Source organism: Epinephelus fuscoguttatus, linkage group LG6 (genome assembly GCF_011397635.1).
Source record: "Epinephelus fuscoguttatus linkage group LG6, E.fuscoguttatus.final_Chr_v1".
NCBI classification, from domain to species: domain Eukaryota; kingdom Metazoa; phylum Chordata; class Actinopteri; order Perciformes; family Serranidae; genus Epinephelus; species Epinephelus fuscoguttatus.
The window spans coordinates 21,301,060-21,316,093 of NC_064757.1; the positions used below are offsets into that span (position 1 = coordinate 21,301,060).

General features: G+C 43.0%; 1 protein-coding gene across 2 annotated transcripts in view; it reads right to left on the minus strand.

Annotated features, from left to right (window-relative positions):
- Positions 1-2,153: 2,153 nt before the first annotated feature.
- Positions 2,154-15,034, minus strand: part of pip5k1bb (phosphatidylinositol-4-phosphate 5-kinase, type I, beta b) — a 49,110-nt gene continuing 36,229 nt past the window's right edge. For both annotated transcript variants that reach the window (XM_049577818.1, XM_049577819.1), the window contains exons 8-15: positions 11,598-11,800; positions 11,157-11,240; positions 10,031-10,079; positions 9,826-9,910; positions 8,664-8,822; positions 6,640-6,766; positions 3,628-3,751; positions 2,154-3,509 (exon numbers count right to left, since the gene is read on the minus strand). In XM_049577818.1, the coding sequence (XP_049433775.1) occupies positions 3,507-3,509; positions 3,628-3,751; positions 6,640-6,766; positions 8,664-8,822; positions 9,826-9,910; positions 10,031-10,079; positions 11,157-11,240; positions 11,598-11,800 (834 nt within the window). In that variant the 3' untranslated portion in view covers positions 2,154-3,506. The remainder of the gene's footprint in view (positions 3,510-3,627; positions 3,752-6,639; positions 6,767-8,663; positions 8,823-9,825; positions 9,911-10,030; positions 10,080-11,156; positions 11,241-11,597; positions 11,801-15,034) is intronic.

Genomic DNA, 15,034 nt, shown 5'->3' on the forward strand with positions numbered 1-15,034 from the left:
CACTAGTATTACAGCTACTTGTTTTGCTGCTGCTAAAGTAACTACCATAAGAGAGGAAGGTAGACATAGACAGGATAGAAAGCATTGATGAGGTGTGGTACAGTTTCTCCTCTTTATTGCCTTCTCCTGTCCCTCTGGTGATGACTCTCTTTGCAGTTTGATGGGGGGCCAGAGCCTAAAGCTTTGAAATCTTTATATTTCTAGGGACACAATGTATTGTACAGAGAAAACAGAATACGTTTTCAGTTAGTTTACTATTGTGAGAAATGTGAATTGACTGTTAAATGCTTGAATTTGATGACAGCAGTGGGCCAAGGAAACCTGAAGTGGGAGATAAAGAACATTTGCTAAGTCTTTAAAGTCATGTTGGACAATATTTTTGACACGGTTGAAGTGATAATCAATAATTGGATATCAGAGATGTAGTTGACTGTGGTCTATAGATGCTAAGCTGCGGCCTGTTGTCAGTGTGTATCTGTCTTTAACCTCCATGTAATGTACGGTTTCTGATAGATATTTGCAAACGGCCAGCCATAGCGTCTGATGTACAGATTCCTCTCTTTCATTGAGAGATGAGTGGATACATTTTGTACACCCTGGGTTGTTTTTCACCGTTTTCAGCCCCTGATGAGGCAGAAAAAAATCTGTCTGTGCATCCTTAAGGGTCAGGTTTGTAAATTAGTACCGCTGCTATTGTGCAGGATACGGTAAAGTTGTAAAATGTTGAGTAGGATATCAGCTACACCCTAGACTCTTAGTCATACTCTAACATTACATTTCACACGCCACACTACAGTGCAGTGGCCTCCTGCCCTTTGACTGATAAACTACCCCCAGAATGCCTTAGACACCAGGAGGAACCCTAAAAAAAATCCTGGTTATCTTTACTGTACAGCCACCAGATGTGCATTTATCAACACTGAAATGAAGCGGGGGTGGAGGAAAGGGTCAGCATTTCACATCATCTTACCTCAAGATTTAAATTTACTCTAGGTTGTGTTAGATGCCATCAAAAGTTGGGAGTTTTGCAATCAGTAGATCTGCACGGTGGAACAGTCACCGTCAGATTTTTTTTGGGGGTCTAAGGGGTCGGAGGTCAGGAAGGATCTGGATAATTGTTTTGCTGATAATTACAAAAGCTAGATCTATGAGCAGTGTCGGCTTAAGAATGCATTTAGTGTTTTTAATTTTGATATCTTGTCAGTAATCTACACACTTTGTATATTTCTAAGTTGTACATCAGAAGTGTTATTATTTGCACTAAATGTAATGCAATTTGACAATGTTCTGTAAATTAAAATTGTTACACGATAGACGCAAGTGTAGTCTACTGTTTAAGTGGCACTGCTGTGAAGGTGAGGATTATTTCATCTTCTAAAGAGATCAATACATGGACAGACTTTTATTGAAATATGAAACATTGGCACCCCTTCCCATGGAACATACTTGGAGACTACTATTACCATCTTTAAAAGGCTGTGGAGCGTTCATTTCAATGCTAGACAAGCTAGACGTGCTAAGGCAACCATTAGCATCAAGCATGTCGGCATAGCTTATCAGAGAGGGGAACAAATGACACTCTAAATTAAAGCTAAATTTAAGCGAGGCAACAACTGCCATAGCCATTTTTAAAGGGGTCCCTTGAACTCTCACCTCAAGATATCTAGATGAAAATGAGTTCTCTGGGTACCCATGAGTCTCCTCATTGTTCCCTTACAATCAGTGTCCTTCAAATGAAAGCTGTGTATTTTTCCTCTTTTTCCTCGACCAGCCTCTCTGAAGAACAATGAATAGCCTAAAATGTATAGACACATCACACATTCGTACAGGATTGTGGTGGAACTCAAAATGTTAACTGTACTCAAATAAGTCTATGCATATCAGATAATTAGTAATAACAGTTAAACAATATTGATCAGTATCAATTGACATAGTTTTCAACTGGCCTATGTACTTGAACAACATAACACAACTCCTGGAATTCAGTTACGGCTTTTGTTTCTGTGTGCCACACCAAGACTTTCCATGGCCCCATCTTGCCACCCTTATGAAATATTCCTGAGGGTGCCACTGCCCTAGATGATGCATACACACAGCTGTAATATGCAAAGATCAAGAACTTTTCTAGAAGTTAAAGTAGCTGAACAGAGACATTGAATTTTAGCAGTTTATTTATAGGAGTCTCTTCTAAATATAAATATGCATTGTCTTTACATTCAGCGATTAAAGTATTTTTTTCAGCAAATGGTAAAATATTGAGATTTACATAATAAATTATGGTCTCAACCGACGCGTGATCGTGGATTTCAACATTTATAGTTGGATATGGTCTTGATGAAGAGGTATCGGACAGCTTCTAAGCATAGGATGCATGTCTCATAACTATTTGAAGAGGACACACTTATTCAGTATCAAAGGATATCCTGAGTAAAAGCATCTTCAGTCATGACGCAAACCTCACAAAACTATTAGCTCCACATCAAAAAGTGATCTACAATGTTCCTTCGCTGTCTCTGTACATGTAGTATCAATGACTTACAGAGGTGTGCACTTGTAGAGTAAAAAGAGGAAGAAAAAAAAAGAAAAGTGCATATTCACATATCCAAATCTGTGCTCATGTCAGGTCGCCCACCCACCTAAGCAACGTCTTCAGAGGAAAAATATTTCTTACAGTTATCATAACCAATGTCAAAAGTGCCTTTTGAGCACGCCGGCTCTCCGTTCTGTGATTCATCCAAGATCCAGTAACTGTCTTTTCTCACTTCACTTTACAGCAGCTTGTCGCCAGGCTTTAGGTTCCTGTCAGTCAGGACAACGTAAATAGCAGTCCGGTTAGGATTAGGTGGCCACTTAAGCCACGTCACAGTCTGTGTTCAGCCTCGGGAGCTTCAGAATCCATCATGTCTGCTCATGTGAGTCTTTTCTCATCCGTGTCGTCTGTGGCTACAAGCTGGCTCGTGTCCTTTGTGTGACATCGTCGTGTCTCTGTCGACCAGGGACAAAGACGCCACCACAAATTAACTGTAAACATTTCTCTTCTTATCAGCAACTTACACAGTTGCAAAACTTTGAAAAGGCTCTTTCATTTCTTTCTGGTCAGCAGAAAAAAACATTTAAAGAAATGTATCTACCCTCTTCTTGTGTATATATAGTAAATATTTCGGTCTCTGTGTAGGCCATGAAAACAGTATACATATATAAAACTTAATGGCACTGCGTTGACGCATGCTCTAAAAAGCAACACTCAGTTCAGCCTGATGTCCGTCACATTACATGATATATGTCACGTGGTTGTGAAGGTGTCCTTCACTGTGACTGTTGGTGTCTTCTTTTAGTCCATCAACCGGTGGAGAATCTCAGTCTGTTTATGTGTTGGCAATACAAGTGGCAACATGGATCTAGCAGCACTGGAAGTGGAGTCAAAGGCCAGTGTGGCCGGTCCAATGGTGTGCGGCGATTGTCGTATGATTGGCAGGAGGAAATGAAGGTTGTAAAGCTGCTTTTTTTCACTGTCAGGAAGAAGAGAGAGAAAAGGGTGATTATCAACAAGCACAGATCACCAATATCCGAACACCTCATGAGGACAAAACAAGAATGTGACAGTAGCCTGATGCAGAAACAACTCACCAAGTAGACATCAAGAACAGATCCATCATCGCGGTCTATGTCCACGTCCATGGTGCTCTGCTCTGAAGTGAGGCAGATTGCGCTGTCCTCCAGGGTGAATGTGGAGCTAGATGCAACATCATCTCTGCAAGAGAAGAAGATATTTTCATATTAGCCTACGCAGGAGACTGCTGTGTGAGTTTACTGTCTGGGCCGGTTAAAATAAAGCAGCTGTATAAACAGTGCTGATGAAAAACACACGCTCCAGGAACTAATCACGCACTATTACAGCATCTCTGACATCATAGAGATTAAGAGATGAGCTGACTGTGAGCAGGATGGGGAACCTGTCTGGTGCCGAGCCAGTGGAGGCCTCAGCTCAGAGGTGTCTCACAGGAAATGAACAAATCTAAAGATTGGCCAGATTTGACCACAATGACTACGTCAAAAGGAGACCCCTGCTGGGAGAGTAGGCACCACCAATAGACACATAATGTGTAGCATAAGAGACACAAACAAACTTCACAACACAATTACTCTAGGAAATTGCACAACTTGCATTTAAGTAATTTCAGTTTCGGCATGAGGAAAGAAATGCTTCAGAAGCTTTACAGGGAAAAAACATTTCTGTCTCAGATCAGAACCAGAAACTGTTTGCTTCCTGTTCAGAATGATGAGCAGGAAGCAAAGGTGTAGGTGTTGTTCCAATATGGGGAGGGGGTGTCAAACTAATTCTGGTGAATTTTTATGCACTAGTTTTCTTCTTTTCTGCATCAATTTCCGGTGAAAATACCTTTAATTTTGTTAAAATAAATGTCCTCTGCAACTTTGATGTTTTTGTTGGGAGGGAACAAATGCACATGTTCTAAATCAGGGGTGTCGAACATACGGCCCAGGCCTGCCAAGGGGTCGATTACGGCCCACTGGATGACCTTGCACACTTAATAGTGATGCACTTGTGAAGGCTGAGAGGTGCCAGGTTTCAGGAGGAAGTTAAACACCAGAATACAGTTCTTTTCTTTCACTTGAGTTTACTGTGGTGATGTCAGGATTACTACAGAGGAAAGGAAATGTACAGCAAAATGCATATGTAGTGACAGTGAGTAGGCGACTGACTGAATGTGAAAACATAGAGGAAATACTGTTGAAATTGCATTTATTCTTCTGAAGACACCACAGGCTGTTTATCATCTGTTCTGTAAATGGATTAGTGTTTTCAAATGTAATTCTTTAAACAAAAAAAAGTTGTTATTTATAGGATATTATGCAGTGGTTGGCCCACCTGCGATCAAATCATACTGTGTTTGGCCCATGAACTAAAATGAGTTTGACACCCCTGTTCTAGATATTGAGAGGGACATGTCCCCTGCATCTACCCACCACCCTCGACATATACACCTATGACATAAAGTGTCATGTATGCATTAAAAGATGAGACAATTGTGTGAGAAAGTGAAGCCTACAGAGCTGTCAGCTTCTCCTGCAAGCACAAAACCATCACTGTGCTTTTATCCTTATGCAGTTATTCCAACTGTGGTAACTTCTCTCAGTATCTCCGGGAAGTAGTTAGGAGGGGAAACATGGAAAAGGGAACTTCAATTTAACTAATTAAAAAGCAGAAAACTTGCAACAAACACATATACTTTAATAATGAAATAGAGTGTGCTATGAGAAGGGATCAATACCTGAATAAAATATCTTTAAAAGTAGCTTCACCAGACTGATAATCTGTGCAAGGTTGTTTATCCTCCCTTAGCTTTCCTTTTCAGCCACCAGGGGGCGACATGAGAGCTGTTTTTCTTATATGTACATCAGCTGACTGATAAATTCAGGAATGTGTTTCTCCCCCTTTATGACACGTGATTGACTACTTTTTGTGTTCAAAGTCAAAATGACAGCCAGGTAGAGAGGCGAGCAGGGAAGCACAGCTGTAGAGATGGATGCATAAAGAGATACATGTAAATAAGAGCTTTGTTTTAAAGCAATGCTGCCCTGACACATCACAAACACAAGGTGTTACCGCCGAAAAAGGCAGACCAGCTGTCAGACAGGGATTATTGTCGGTTGGATATACAGTCCCCACTGCACCCGCTTGTCCTCTTTTGTCACCGTCTTTCTGCGGCATAATGGCACAAAGTAAAGCTGCCGTTTAAATATTTATAAAAACAGTTGACAGGACAATGTCAGCGCAGCAGGCAGGTGACTGATGAAGGGGACAAGACCGGGCGAGTCACACAATGGAGCCTCAGTGAGGGAGCTGAACCTGACACTGCTGGACAGGAGGAGAGGTGAAAGATGGGAAACATGAAAAGGGCAGAGGATGAAATGTTCGGAGGCTTCTCGTGAGAGGCAAAATGAAACTGACCTTTATTTACAAGCAGACAATGCAGTGTGATAAAAGTAGTAGTGTAGGTGCAATAAATGGTAATAATTTCATAATGTACAGTCACAATTTTATGAGATTTTGCAACATAACATGAGGTAAAATATAACTTATAAAGGGCTTCAACTGTTCGTCAACACTGTAAAGCACTCTGTACACTATACAGTAAGAATTTCTGGTTAATAAATTCAAGCCAAGCGAGGCTTTCCAAAGCATAAACTAATATTCCTTTCCATGGAAAGATGTGTGCAGCACTTCTGGAGTATTTCCTCTTCCCTTTCTTGTAAATGAAAGACACTAACCACCATCACACTCCTCCTCCTCTGACTCTAGTGTCCGTATGATGTGTAGGATGTGTACTGGATGCATGTTGCCAAGCCAGCTGAGTCACCTGCTCCATGACGCACGTCACCAATAAGACCATGTGATGTAAGCACAGGTGACAATAACGTGGGAGTGTGTGTGCATGTGTGTGTCGGGCGTGGCAAATACACATGCCGTCCGTCTTGTCCTCGACACCATACCGCGCACAGTGACCTTGCATCTTAGTTTTAAGGTGATAAGGTACATGCTCCACCCCTGAGTGAGTGAGTGAGAGAGTTGTGATACAATGAAAACAAGCAGAAGGAGGAAAACATGTAGACACCTACCTCTCCTCTGTTTGGTTGTCCACGTTGACAAAGATGGAGGAGGTGGAGATGGTTCCCATGGAGGAGCCCTCGTAGAAAGACGGGTTGGCGGGGACCAGATCGGGACGCAGGTACGAGCCGAATACAGCTGAGGAGAAGACATTCACATGTCAGTAAAGGAAAACAAACCGAGACGAGACCTCAAGGTCCACATAATGTTTTTCACAGGCTGAGTAGCACTAAGCATTGTGTGTATTCTGAGCTTTTTCTTGGTAAAATCTATGGAGTTCTCCTTTAACTGAGCAGACACACATCGACCAACACTGACATCTACGGCCATAATTTCTTGGAAGACCAAAAATGGCCCATTAGTCAATCAATAGGATCATTAAAGCTTTGTACAGCTGTGGATGATCCATCAGAGAGTTATTCTTGTAATTCTGTTGTGCTTTCCGTCATGGAAAACAGGCATAATGACTAAACAAGGCAGGGGATGAGAATTTCATTTCACGGGTAGCATCAGTATTTCTCAGCCTGGACCTTATTCTCCCATGCTTCTGTGTCTAAAGCCCCATTTCCACCAAACACTGTTGGTATGGTACAATTAGAACCAGAAGTAACCCTTCAGGCACGGTACCTAGACCCTAGCATTTCCACCACAAACAGTACTCTTAAATGTGGGCAGGGTTGCTGTCACTCCCTGCTCCATCCAGCACTCAACTGTATTTCCTCATTACTGGTGACACAGAAGTATACAAAGTGTTTATTATCCACAAAGCGAGGCTGCACGCCAACATTTTCAGAGCTGTGTGCTAGGTACCCCAACAGAGGACGGTACGGAATGGTTCCATCGGTACCATCCACAGCTTTTCACAGTGGAAATGGGAAAAAAGCGTACTGAACTGAGCTGTACATCTTGGTGGAAACAGGGCTTAAGTGACTCATTGGAACAACAAACAAAATTTGATCAAGAATTGAGTGAGAGTGCTGCAGCCACAAAACACACTGTAACGGGCATGTTCACGCCATCAATTTACATTGGCTGAAGGTGCTTGTTTTTGCCACGGACAGGTCAGATTATTATTCTAAGTGTTCCAAGATCCTTTTCATTTGACCAGAAACAGCCCCAAAACGTTATCAAACACTTCAAAATTCATTCAGTCGACAGACACAAAATGAAACTGGAAAACAGGGTCCAGGATAAAAAATTCCAGTAACCCTAACTGATTAAATGTTACATTAATTATATATTTCCTAGTACTAACGTCATGCCTCAAAAAAAGATGATATTCTCTGTCCTCTTTGAGACAGATTTAGTAACCACAAAGAGAGAGTCGGGAAGTGTTGCAATCCAAATTGCTTTATAGCATGTTGCATCACAGCTGGAGACACTGGTGAGAGAGCGTTGGTTGTAAAGAGAAAGAGGACACATGACTCGTGACTTCTCCTTCCGCCCCACACCCTTGTTGCTCCCGGTGTGGCATTGGCTAACCCTCCTTAATCACATCGAGCACAAAGGTCAGACGCTGTTGCTGAACTTGGCATCACTGCAGACACGCTGTCTCAAACAGCTGCTTCATATACCTTCTTGCGCTGAGGTCAGATTAGGATCACAAGATAATGTTTCTTACACATGCCCTGTGGACACACAAACATGCAACTTCTGTATCTGATGGGCTGCTAACAACGTAGCCCTTGTTTTTGTTTCCATCAAGGCCAAACACTGGATCACCCAGTGACAGCTGCCCCCTCCGGGACAGTGCTGAGAGGACAACATTTTTATGGCCCAGTGTAAGTGGCTGTTTATGAGCCTCTGGTCGTTCTAAAAAGCTCTAATAAACCACAAAAACTAGAAAATAACTGAGGTTGAGATGGCAAATTAGGAGGCAGTTAAGAGAGATATTTTGAGGACTATGGTTAAAAGGCAAGTGCATTTATAATAAAATAGTTTCAGACAATCTCTTTAATAATTCAGGCACTTCTAGGAGCATCCGTGAATGCTGTTAAACACCCAAGATATGAATTAGAAGTGTTGTTTTGCATACCTTGTCCGTCCAGACTGGCCAGGCTGTACGCTCCTCCGAGCCTGTCCCTCCCGTCCTCCTCGTTCCTCTCATCTGCCTGCGATGAAAGGATCTCCTGTGAGGACGACTTCAGAGCCGGAATGGACGTACGAGTCCTCTTTGAAGGCGAGAATCGAAGTGCTGCAGAGCAAAAAGAAAAAAGGACCGAGTGAGAGAAAGAAAAGGAAAAGAGATAAAGATAAAGATCCAGGGAGGCAGAAAGGGAAGATAATTGGAGGAGATGGTGGAAAACGACGATTATCCTGATTGAAGCCACGTTCACACACAATGAAACTCAGATGCTCTGCCTCCAAAATTAGCAGCGAAGTCATTAAACTGTTAGAATGCACAATGACGCTTACACAAGTGTCCCCAAAGCCATCCTTACACTGCCTCCCAAGCAGGGCATGAAATTAAATCCTCTCCTGTCATCTCCCTCTGACGGGACTTGGCGATGGTTAATAGCACGGCAAAATCCCCAAATCTTTGCCTCAGCAATGTTGATTTCCACAGGGGGGGTCTCGCATGGTTGCATAACATTGTTACTATATTTGATGCTAATGTAAGATACAAACTACTTCCTTGCTTTACTTACAGCCTGCTAATAGACTGTCGATAAATCAGTTTCGTGGACTTAGGTAGCGAAGGAGTTTATCAACCTTTTTTATCCATCTCAGTGGTTCCTAACTGTGCACTTTTGTGTCTGGATTGCCAAACAACAAACTCAATCTGTTCTGAGTAACTCAACCACATGATTGCTTACACATAACCAACATGACGTCCTTCATTTAAAAAGAAATCATCAGTCAATCCTTAAATCTAATCAAAGCTCACATTTCTGCATCATGTGCCTCAGAAGCTTATGCAACATGCTAACTATAGAAGACAATATCTGGCAAGAAAAGGAAAAGCTCTGGGTGATCATGAGGACAATACAAGGAAACAATACACCAGTTAATTCAAGTGAATTACCACTGATCTAATTATGTTGCAGTGACAGCACATAAATGCCCGGCAATAGACAATAACAACCGCCTACAGATTGACTCTTCTTAACAGGCCAGGATTTCCTACTTCCCATTGCCGCCCCTTCTCTTTGTTTCATTTTCCCGTCCACGTGACGACGATCAACCTGCAGACTTACGCTGAGTCTTCCTGAAGACCCGTGTGCTCATGAACTTGAGGAAGCGGCTGGCGTAAAACCCTGGTCGGTGCACCGAGACGGAGTCCTGAGGACAGGCAGAGAAAATGCTTTTTACCAGACAACCACTAGAAAGATGTTGAGAGTCTGTGACCAAATAAAAGGCTCATTCATGAAAGCAGCAGTGTCAGATTTGCTATCAGCCTACCCCATCGTACACCAGGGCCTTCCACGAGTGTTCCAACTTTTTAATGAACCTGGAGGAGAAAGGAAACAAGAAGAAGCCTTGTCACTAACGTATACGCTTACCCAACAACTTTCCCTTTAAGCTTGATCAAACCTGAGGACCCCCCCCCCCCCCCCCGGCAAAACAAACACAGGTCATTTTTCAGCATTTAAGCAGAAAATACATCAAAGTTTACAGTTATGTAACATTGTCTTTGAGGGAAGCAAGCTCCCAGAAATAAGGCACCATAAGCAGAGACAAATTGAGTCTATTTATCCTCCCTTCCTGACCTGATCTCACCTCGCCCACTCCCGCGTGCATTCGGTGCCTGAGCCAACCAGGCTGACATAGATTTATGTGATGCTTTTAAATTCCCACAAGTTTGAAAAGCTGATGAACCGAAAGGCTTCCTCCTCTGTCACCCGACGCTTTTGCACTCAGGGAGAAAAAAAAAAATCAATGTGTAAATAAAGAAGACTTATAGACCGCTGTGTCCATTTAAATCGTGTTGGATGGAGAAAAAAATTCTTTTAGGGGTGAGGTAAAGTGGCTTTCCATCAATGCAGGGTGATAATTCAACATTAAGAGGTCTTTTCGAAGGGCACGCATCAATCGAAGCAGTTACTCTGAGTCACCCCGTGTTGTCATACTCTTTAGCCAGACCTCAACTACTCATGCACTTTCACTCTTAATTGTCGCGTGTATTAGCTATTGATGACACATTGTACTTCTCGGAAAGTGAGACATTTCTGCAGCTCATAGTCGGATTAAATGGATTTCATGGCCACAAAAGTCAACAGATCTGATCAGTAATAATAAGAAAGCACCAAAGATGACAGCGTGTTTATATAAGGAGTTGAGGGAGAATAATTACACATGCGTCACATAGGTGCAAGGCAACCAAAACAGCATACATGTAGGAAGAATTTAACGCCTGCACACTTGCTCCATGCCATAAAAGCTTAATCAGGACAGTGTGTCAACCCTTCGTCAGGTCAAAATGTCAAATTCCACTTGTAGGATCAAAATGTTTTGATTATTAAACTTTTATGGCGTGGAGTAAGTGTCCACATGTAGCATGCCGATTTGATCTTAAAAAGATCAGTACCTGTATGACTGTAGAATATCTATGATACCCAGGAAGATGAGCAGCTTTTCTTCTTTGTGTGTTTTGGCAGGGATGCCACCCATCCTAAAACACAGTAAAAAAAAACAGCAGCAGTTAAAGAATAGCCACTGTTCTCCTTCTGCAATGCTCGAAAACACTGCGCAAATGTTTGTAAAAGAGGCACTTACAGTATTTACATTTGTGAGTACTGCTGTAAATACACAGAACAGTGGCTGTGTTTGTATTTGAGTAGCTATGGTTATATGAGAGCCTGACTGTGTGTGTACACTGCCTGAGTGTCCCGCGTGAGGTATGAGCACAGTTGTATAACTGTGTCTGCGAGAGAAAAGGTGGAGATTACGAGACGCACAGAGGCAGCGTGTGTATGCCCAAATATGTGTGCATAATATGTGCGTTTTCCCCCCAGCTGAACCCACTCACGTGTCGTCTGTGGTGACTGCTTCGGCAGCCTTGCCGTCTCCCTGGATGGACTCCATGGCGGTGGAGTAAAGCACCCTCTGACCGACAGGTCTCCTCCCGTCCCCGCCCGCCTGGCCCGGCTCACCCCCGTCTCTCTGGCTCTGGTCTGGGACGTGCACACCCAGCAGCAGGCTGTAGTCCATGATCTTAAAACTCTCCAGCACCTGTAGCAAGTTATAAGACATGGAGTTGTTATAAGAGTCCCATTGATTGTAATCACAGTATATTTCACATTTTCTTTGACCTGTTGACTGGACTGGATGCTTCACCCTCACCTTACAGACGGTAAATATATCACCTAATGAAAATGTTTTGAAAACATTTTCCCCCCTCCCTAAACACTTTCATCACCCAACACACTTCAGCACTTCAAAGACTCTGACCTCATACAGTAAAAGGAAATCTCCTGTTTAAACCAGTTTTCAGCTAAATAAACAAGGTGTTTCTCCACAGTGAGCCAAGTGTTACACATTGACCTTCAGGAGCCTTTCGCCCACTTTCCCAGACTCTGCGACTTCATGTCTCCTGCTGCTCGCGTAAAGCAGCGATGGCAAGACGAGGGTACAGAGAGAGAGGCAAGGGCTTGTTCTGGGAATGGGATCAGGGTCGCTGCCAGGTAGCCAGGCTTATCTTATGACCTAGACTGGAGGAAAAAAGTCACTGTACCGGTTTATAATTCCTGTTTTAAATTATTAGGTGTTTACACGGGTGTGGCGGAAAAAGTGAAGCTCACGTGTTTTCAGTAAATCCCTTCAGTCAGGGAGCAAGAATCAAAAGTAATGCCACTCTTAGCAAACCCTCTGCCAGTGAACTCTGTCTCAATGGCTTTAAAGGGACAGTTCACCCCAAAATCAAAAATGCATATTTTCCCTCTTACCTGTAGTGTTATTTATCAGTCTAGATTGTTTTGGTGTGAGTTGCAGAGTATTGGGGATATCGGCCATAGAGATGTCTGCCTTCTCTTGAATATAATAGAACTAGATGGCACTCGGCTTGTGGTGCTCAAAGCGCCAAAAAATACATTTGGAAAACTCAACAGCAATGTCTCTTTCCAAAAATCATGACCTGGTTACTCAAAATAATCCACAGAGCTTGTTGTGAACAGTTTAATGTAGGAACTATTTTCTTTCTACTAAACTACACCAGCCAACCTTGTCACTGCACAGAAAGAAGCATGCATCTACTCATGGATGAGAGGCTTGTGGCAGTGCGAGATGTAAACATCAATGGCATTCTCCTCCTCGTGTCCTGAGCTGTAACGTTAGCTAGCTTAATGGTGCTAGGTGAGCTAGCAATAGACACGCTAACTAACAACTAAAGATTTGCATGTTCTCCCCGTGGGTTTTCTCCAGGTACTCCGGCTTCCTCCCACAGTCCAAAGACATGCAAGTTAGGTAAATTGGTGACTCTAAATTGGCCGTAGGAGTGAAAGTGAGCATGAATGGTTGTCTGTCTCTATGTGTCAGCCCTGTGGTAGTCTGGTGACTTGTCCAGGGTGTACCCTGCCTCTCGCCCAGTGTCAGCTGGGATAGGCTCCAATAACTTCGGTCACAGTTCGTGAAAAAAATATTTTTTCCAGCGGATGTTTTAGTTACAACATGATTGAGCTAACTGGAGTAGTTTCATGTCGTATCCAACAACGGGAGGCTTTTAAGAGATGACGTCCTGATGTTAGCTTTGCTGCTGCCGTTAGCTGTCCCTGTCAGCTGATGCTTTCCAGACATCGTGATTTCCCAAAACTGAATAAATACCACACATAGCAACACAAAACTGCTTTGCTAGCTCAATCATGTTGTAACTAAGATATCCGCTGGAAACAATATTTTTTTCTCGGACCATTTATTGAGTTATTACAGACATTGCTAACAGCTAACGGTTAGCCTAGCTAAACTACGATAACCATGTTGTTATTTACAAAACGTCACATCCCGCCTTGAGTATATCCAATCAGGACCAAGTAATCCCCAAGCCCCAGCCAGGAGTTTCTCGGGGCCGTGAGCACCTACTCCGAGGCAGGAACTTGTTTAGCCCCTGTAAAAGTTCCGGAACTCTGTCCTTCAGGGTGGTTCCTGTGGTGGAGACACGCACCAACGGCCCCGGCCCCGTAAAATTACCCCAAAGTTCCTGCTGTGGAAACGGGCCTTTTGAGCACCACAAGCCGAGTACCATCTAGTTCCATTATATTCAAGAGAAGGCAAACATCTCTACGGCTGATATCTCCAACACTTGTCAACTCACATCAAAACAATCTACACTGATAAACAGCACTACAGGTAAGAGGATACATATGTATTTTTGATTCGGGGGTGAACTGTCCCTTTAAAAGGTTCAGGAAAGCCAGGCTTAACAAGAAACAGCTGAAAACAGAACATAGTGACTAAGCCTGATGAAAGTCCATCATTATTGTCATGGGTATTCTCACTTACAGGCTCCATGAACAACACATTCCTGAGCCTAATAGGATTGGATGCAATATAAAAAACTCTTCTGATATAATCAAAGGGAGCAGTGACCCAGAATCCAGAGAAAACTGGCCTATTTTTGTATAGAATGTGAGACCAATAGTGTTTTGAAGTTGACCCACAACTTCCTCTTATCTTTGCCTAGAAAAGCCGCGCTGTCAAAGCAGATATTATTAGCGTTAGTTGTATATCCAGTTTGCATCTGTAACACAAGCCGCCAATGTATAAAGTCACAGTCACGCACACTCATACTCAAACACACAAACACAAAATAGACTTAATGACCGACTCAAACGAACACTGGGGCTTTTGTCTGAGCTCTGCCTTTTCCATATCAACAATTTGCATCCCTTGTCTCGAACTCCCCCAGCCTATTCAAACTGCAGCCACTCTGAATAGAGCCACGCACACCAGGCTGCCTACAGAAGGCCATTACTGTGTGTCCTGGCCCCAGCTTTCCCAGGCAAACAATCAAACTGTCACAGCAGAAAGAAAACAGCTGCATTTCTGTGGTTGTTTGTACAAAAAGACTTTCTTTGCATTCTGAAAAAATATATATACAGGCACAGAAAAATAGTCAATAATCAGTTAGTGGAGTCAGAAGCTACTGATTCTCAGAGGCACAGCAGCCAAGTGTTTGGGTCTCTTCCCTGAGCAACCTGTCCTCTGCTCTCATTTCAACACAGCTCAGTTTTCTCACAGTGAATGGAAAAGGCTAATCCTCACACTCCTGTAAGGCGTGAGCTTTGTCACAGCATCCCCTGATCGTCAACAAATCTCTCTGTATATCCAACCCGGAGCACTCCTCCACCCATCTCTCTCTGTGCCAGTAGGGCTGTAGAGCTGTTCAGTGGTGTGTCCCACTTCACAGTGACACTAATAGCCATCAAGCTTCCTTAAATCTGAGTCTGTCTGCTGAAAAAACAGAACACAGGA